At 37.3% G+C, this 7,344-nt stretch overlaps 1 protein-coding gene across 1 annotated transcript; it reads left to right on the top strand.

Moving 5' to 3' along the window:
* Positions 1 to 919: 919 nt before the first annotated feature.
* Positions 920 to 1,858, top strand: LOC124989058 (olfactory receptor 2G3-like). The gene has a single exon (XM_047558981.1). It carries the CDS (start codon positions 920 to 922, stop codon positions 1,856 to 1,858), a length of 939 nt encoding a protein of 312 aa, XP_047414937.1.
* The last annotated feature ends 5,486 nt before the right edge of the window (positions 1,859 to 7,344 follow it).

Here is a 7,344-nt window from a genome sequence, read left to right as displayed (position 1 = left end):
TATTATGTGCAATTCAAAGATAAAATTATATCAGTTGATCACTGGCAATTGTCCAAACTCTTATACTACAACACTTTATAATGGAAAATCCATAAATATATATACTAGCATTTAATTCAAAATAATGAATGCCCAAATGTTGAGAATATTAGCCATGTAAAAAAAAGGGGAGGGGTTACATGAAAATACAGATGCTTAAACAATGGAAAACCTATATCTTTGCTTCACTGTCTCAATTTATATTATGAAAGCTAGTGACAAAAATGTTTGAATTCTTTCTCAGTTCTGAAACATGAAATAGTTGCTTCAGTTCAAATTCTTCTTACTATCTACAGAACTATTATGATTTTTAGACAACCTAGTTAGGCTGAAGAATACATTGATGATCCCCATACTCTAATTTTCTACTCCTTCTTCCCTAATGACTACAACCTCAGATTTTACTCTTTGTAACACTTCTGTGATGGCTGGTAGTGGTGTGTCTGAAAATAAACCATATGATTCTAGCACCCCATGCCACACCTGAAGAGGTGAAGATATCCATCTCGTGTAAGCAAATGCCTCTGCTGATTTTAATGATAGCATAGGCTTGAAAAACTTTGTTTTATAGGTTACAAACACAATCACTTCCACTTTTCATTTATTCCCCATCAAAACATAAGGCAAAAGCTATCACCAGACTAAGAAGAAGAAATTCAGTATCACAGTGATTACATACATGCTGAAGGTAAATGCTATTAATTTCTGCTACTGTGAGAGGAACTTTGATCATTTGCTTGCAGACCACAAATTTTTGCCTAACAAACTTTTGTATCCCATCTTCACTATGAGAACTGTCAATAATTATGCTTTTCATTTTTTATAAATTTACTTTTTGTTTTTTGCCACTTCCTTACTACAGGGAATACAAATGAAGAGAATGGCACTCATTAATGAAAGCCACCCAGAAGAATTCATCCTATTAGGCTTTGCTGACCACCCTTGGCTAGAGCTTCCTCTATTTGTTATTCTTCTTATAACGTACCCCTTGGCTTTGATAGGAAACATCACCATCATTCTGGTGTCCATGTTAGACCCCCATCTTCACAGACCCATGTATTTCTTCCTCACCAACCTCTCCTTTCTGGACATATGCTACACCACAAGCTTTGTACCACAGATGCTGTTTAACCTGGGAACTTCCAAGAAGACAATCAGCTATATGGGGTGTGTAGTTCAGTTGTTTGTTTTCAGCACAATGGGATGCACAGAATGTCTTCTCCTGGCTCTCATGTCTTTTGACCGATTTGTGGCCATCTGCAGACCTCTGCACTACACCCTCATCATGAATCAACGCATCTGTATCTTATTAATATCTATTGTGTGGCTATGTGGAATGACTTATGCTATCTCTGAAGCCACTCTTACATTACAATTGCCATTGTGTGGTGTCAATCAACTGGATCACTTCTTGTGTGAGATTCCAGTTCTGATAAAGACTGCCTGTGGGGAAAAGGAGGTTAATGAGCTTGTACTCTCTGTGGTGTGCATTTTTGTAGTAACTATTCCTGTGTGCTTAATTCTTGCCTCTTATGCTGGTATTGGGCATGCCATAGTTAAGATCAAATCTTCTGAAGGAAGAAAAAAGGCCTTTGGGACATGTTCCTCTCATCTTCTTGTAGTTTTCTTATTTTATGGCCCAGTCATTAGCATGTACCTTCAGTCCCCCTCTTCTATCTCAAGGGACAAACCCAAGTTCATGGCTCTCTTCTATGGAGTGGTAACTCCTACACTCAATCCCTTCATCTACACCCTGAGGAACAAGGATGTGAAGGGGGCACTAGGCAAGCTGGTGAGCAGCAATTTTAGTTACAAGTGATAGTTGGCACAAATTTTTAAAAAAATTATACTTGATTTATAGGAATATCTTTAAAAACTCATTCTCATCTCATAATCCAATATCAGATTACATGTTCTTACCAAACATGCTCATAATTCTTTTAAACAGTCTTCATACTTATTTTAAACAAGAATGATAATTGGCTAATATGCACCTCTATGGGCACTCTATTTGTGAAAATATATTTAAAAATTGTACTATTTGTTTCACATGATGCAGTAATGACTTTGTTCAATAGTTTTGTCTCTGATACATGGATGCTGATCCATAATGGCAGGGGGAGGGAAGAATAAAGAATTGTGTAGGAGAAGTGAGGGGAGGGAAAGGGGTATGGAGATGGGAAGGATGGCGGAATGAGAAGATATTATTACCCTATACACATGTATGATTGCACTACTGGTGTGACTCTGCATCAAGTACAGTCAGAAGAATAAGAAGTTGTACTCCATTAGTATACAATGTACAAAATCATTCTACTGTCATGTATAACTTGTTAGAACAAATTTTTAAAAATTTTAAAAAGTCGTTTTAAAATTAAGAATACAGTTTGATTATTTTACACTCTTCATTATATTGAGAGCATGGCAACCATTCATTTTAATGGGCATCTTATCACTTCACCTCTGAAAGTGATGCATGTCTGAATGCAATATGTGTGAAAGAGTATGACTTCAAACAATTGAGTTTCAAAACTTTATCAACCTCAATTTATGTTGATGCTATTTCTGTGGAATAGAAATTCTTTGAAGGAGTTTCATCTGTATTAAAGATCCTGAACTGTTTGACTCTGGCTAGATAGAATCAAATAGTAATGACTGTGGAGAGAGCCAAAATAAACGAGGATTATCTTAATTTTTAACCCAATTTTTTTTCCTTCAAACTCTGTGTCCTCATGACTACTAGGGAAAATTATTACTAAGCTCAGCAGACAATGAGCCTCCACCAGCACAAAAGCTACGGATATTATATCATCTGAAATCTATATAAACAAGTTCCCTGGTTTGCTATAACCTGTGTAGCTAATGCTCCCACCAATATATTTGGTAAGTGTGTTTATGATTTTTTTAAAGACCATAAAAGCTTTTGTATTCACTTCCATGACAAAACTTGTCATTGAAGGTAATTTGATCTTCGTAGGCCAGGATCAGACATACTCAGTTCAGAATAAACTAGTTTCTGGTAAGTCAAAATTATTATTTTAGGAACACTTTTTAAAAATACATTTTAATTCCTGCTTAGTGAATAAGTACACAGTGTTTTGTATGTTGAGTTTAACAATTTATAGTCTAATATTAAAATGAATCCAATGAAGAGATGTTTCTGAATTTTTTTTGATATATATGTCTTATTAATGAGAGAAGACACAGAAGTGATATTAATAATGAACTACAACCTAACAACATTTCTCTACATAAATTTGAACAGCCAGAAATGTCTTCTTTAGATGTGTGTCTTTTTTAGATAGAAAGAAACAACATGAAAAAGAAATAACTCATGTTTCTAGAATGAAAAGCAACTTGTCTATTTTAACAAGCAATATATTTTATAGATTTAAATTTGGGTTTTAAATGATGTTCAAAATTTGCAATTAGTAAAGGTTAAAAAGTGCTAAAAGGTAGTACTAGGACTCACTCTGCTTTTGTTGGTTTAATGCCTCTTTGACAAAATTCATTTATTGTTCTGATTTTCAGTGTGATTCTATTTAGAGAAAAATATATGAGAGGTGATTAGGTCTTGAGGGGTCCTCCCTCCTGAATGGGATGAAGGCCTTTATGAAAGAGGCTTGATACAGAGTTTGACCTTTTTACCCTTCTTTCTGCCTTCCCTTGGTTTGAAGACACAGTGATACCAACCCACAAAGGATACAGAAACAAGGTGTCAACATGGAAGCTAAAACTGAATCCTTATTAGACAATTAAATTAGTGGTTTCTTTATTATGAATTTGTAGCTTCCAGAACTGTGAGAAACAAACTGCTATTATTTATACATTACACAATTTCAGGAATTTTGTGACAGTAGCTCTTTCATTCACAGCCCAGCTGGGAAAGGGTAGTGGAATAGGTTGTAGACAGGCCAAAGAAAACACCCAGAGACAGAGTGGTGAGCATAGAATTTATAGGAGAAAGTCTATGGGATATCAGAGACTGCTCCAAGAAGAATTCCGTGGCAACAGGTGGACAGCACCTCTGTCCCTCACAGTGCTTTGCCAAGCAGTAGCTGCTCTTCCTCATGGTTCTTTGTCCAGTGGCAGCTGACGGGACAAGTGCCACATATTCATTCCAACGTTCCCTCAGTTTTCTGCTCACCCCAACTCAGAGAGCAGTTTTATATATTAGGCTGCAGAAGCAGTGGCATCATCAGCATCAGCTTGCTTAGCCCGCTTATATGACCAGCATTCCAAGGAACAACTGTCCTGGCACGTGTTCAAGAAAGTAGTTTTTTACAGATAATGCTAACTTCCCTAGTTCCCACTGTTTATAAGAAAGAGCTAGTGTCCTTAAAGATAATATGTACCTGAATATTCCAGTCCAGACTTATATTCATTGTTCCTCTTGGCTAGGTTCTTAGGAAAAGAAAGGGACATTCAGGGACAAGGTGGTTTACTATCCCCATTTGCTTTAGGGATGATAGGGTAGGACAAATGAATGAAGAAATTTCCAAAACTTCAGTAGTCATAAAATCAGGAATGTTGTTAAAAAAAAAAATCCAGGATTCTGTAGTTCCTTAGGGATGAATTCATATGCTGAGAGTTCAACATGCTCACAGTAAGAAAAACAATGGATCTTTTGGAATTTTCTGTTTCTTTTGGTAACAGCAAGATCTAAATAAATCACTAGAAGAAAAATCACATCTTATAAATGCAAATGAATGGAAACTGATACTTTCTTTACAGATAACAGATTAGTTACAGCTAGTCTAGTTCTCAATAGCTTTGTCTTTCCATAGATTTAATTGGAAAAAATTAGTAACTTTAAATATCACCTGATTACTCATGTAGTGCTGCCTGATAGTCAGAAAAAGTTTTTCAATTTTGTGCATGCACATGTGTACTTAGTGAAATAAAAATCCTTTGATGTTAAATAATATACTATTTATTAAAGTATCATTTGTTTTAATCACACAGTAAAATATAGTACTTTTACTATAGGGAAAATAATAGAGAAAGATTTTTGTCACAATCACAGCTGAAGAGGCTGGTAACCGTTTTATTGACTACTCTCTTAATTGTTCTCTTTCCTAGGAATGTGATTACTCTCTCCTTGGCCTGTAGAAGTGTGAATGTCATTCTGACTCTGAAAATTCAGAATCTTTTAAATTTACATATAAAATCTGAGGATAGAGAATATTGAGAGAAATGATGGGGAGAACCCACAGAGGTGTTTTACTTAGACTAGACTGTTCCACTTCTCCAGGGTTTAAGTATATACCAGTGATACCGCCGTTTACCGGTGATGAGTTCTGCTTCTTCTAATGTTGAAGATTAAGCACTAGAGAAGCACGCCAAGGCAAGCATATTAAGCAGGTTTATTTAAAGGGAATAATACAGACTTCTCCTGGCAGGGAGAAGGGGGCCATGGCTGATGTTCTAAAAGTCCCAAGAAGTGAGCACACCCTGCATCTTTTATAGGTTAAAGTCTCTTTTGTTCTCCAGTTCTCTCCCCCCTTATCTCTCCTTCCTGCCTTCGTGACTAGGCCTGGTTTTGCATTAAGTGAGAAGCCATGGGCAGGGGGAGGGCCAAGGTGATTCAGGCAGATAAGGGCCCAGGGGGCATTAATTAGCAGCTCCTTGTTTGCAGTCCTTGATAAAGGCAGGTAAATTTGGTAATCAATGGGCTCCGGAGATCTTTGACATTCCATTCTTCCAGGGGCAGTCTCCAACTTCCAAAGGCAGATGGCTTCATGGCTTCATTTCCTCGAATTGACCCGATTCCCTATTTCTACCTGTCCTTAATTCTGGCTTCATTCCCCCCTTTAGCTATAGGAACTCCTAACTGCTTTAAGGAAAAGGGGGCGTCGGTCGTTCTGGCTGCTTCGAAGCTGAAAGGGGGCAGCGAGGGGTAAAGCAGTTTGGAGTTCCTTTTTTTAAAATCGGGTCAATCGAGGAGTCCAAGGTAGAAGTCTGGTTGGGGAAGAGCAGGTTGTAAAGTCATCTGGGGGTGGGTGCTTCTATGATAGAAGAACAAAAAGACATGAGTACTGAAATGAGATTAGTACAAAGTAAATGTTGCAGCATCTGGAACATGCCACTGAGTATCATGAAAATGACAGAAGTCAATCTCTCACCAGGCAGTGGAAGAACTGAGAAATTGTTCCCATAACTAGGCCTAGCAAAAGGCTGGAGAGGACAAGGCCTTTATTTGGGGGCTTTAACATTGTCCAGGTTATCAGGAATGTAAACACAACATTTAACTCTTAATGTCATAGATGTCCCAAAAAAATATAGTTAAGCTATACTTAATGTCATCTGATTTTTGTAAAATATCCCTTTATTGGTATAACCTGTGTTTAATAGAGAGCTCTATACTTCTGTTACTTAGGGCTAGATAATCATACGAGCAAACATAGATTAAATCTACCTGTGTAGCTTAGGAAGGTCTGCAGGCCTTAAACTGACTAAAAACTTCTGACTCTGACAGTTTCTCTTGATAGTTATCAGGCACATTTGCTGAAGAATCTTTCTTTCATTTGTAGCTTCCAGTCTTTATTCTAGTGGGCTAATACAAGTGTACATCTTAAGTTACATTTAACTATTATTTCTTTTAAATGCCCAAGAATGGCTATATTTTGGTTTTAACTGTTTTGCTGGGTGTCTAAGATCAAGCTGGTCAAATTGACCTGGTTCCTGTCTTGTTAAAGAGTCAGCTGATTTTCCACAGGGGCCACTCGTAGAGAACTTAGGAGCAACTTCTTAGCTCCTCCAGTACCATTGGTTAGGCAGGGTTCTCCTTGATGAGGTGACTTCCTTTGGAAGCATTAAGGGATGTCTCCCTTTTTCCATGACCCTCCTTTGCAGCAGATGAACTGAGTGATTTTTCATCCTCTAGTCTCAACAATCTCCTTGATCAGGAGGTTGTGTGACCCAGAGTTGCAGCACTCCTTAGAGAAGTCCTCTTATTCCCTGGGTTCAGGCTGACTGAGGGCAAAAGATCCAAATACTGGTCCATCTTGCCTTCTGTACTTAATTCCAATCTCTAAGTTTGATCTTAATCATTCAGCAAGCCAGTTTCACCAGTCATAAAGTAAGAGTACTGGGCTTTAACTTCAATGTCCATAACTTTACAGTTATTTACCCTTTTATCTAACTGGAGTCTGCATTAGTACTGGAAGTTACCACTATCTATAGGTGATGGCTTATTATCACAAGTTACCTAGGTTGTGTGTTCTTGAACCAGCTACTTCTGCAAAACATTAACAGGTAACAGTTTTACAAAATGAAATTAGCAAGAGTAAAAATACATTTAGC

This window comes from Sciurus carolinensis, chromosome 7, assembly GCF_902686445.1.
Source record: "Sciurus carolinensis chromosome 7, mSciCar1.2, whole genome shotgun sequence".
Classification (NCBI taxonomy): Eukaryota; Metazoa; Chordata; class Mammalia; order Rodentia; family Sciuridae; genus Sciurus; species Sciurus carolinensis.
This window is presented reverse-complemented; position numbering and strand designations above follow the sequence as displayed.

Bases quoted from the DNA above. Each gene is read 5' to 3' on its own strand.
- LOC124989058 (XM_047558981.1), top strand. From the start codon at position 920: ATGGCACTCATTAATGAAAGCCACCCAGAAGAATTCATCCTATTAGGC.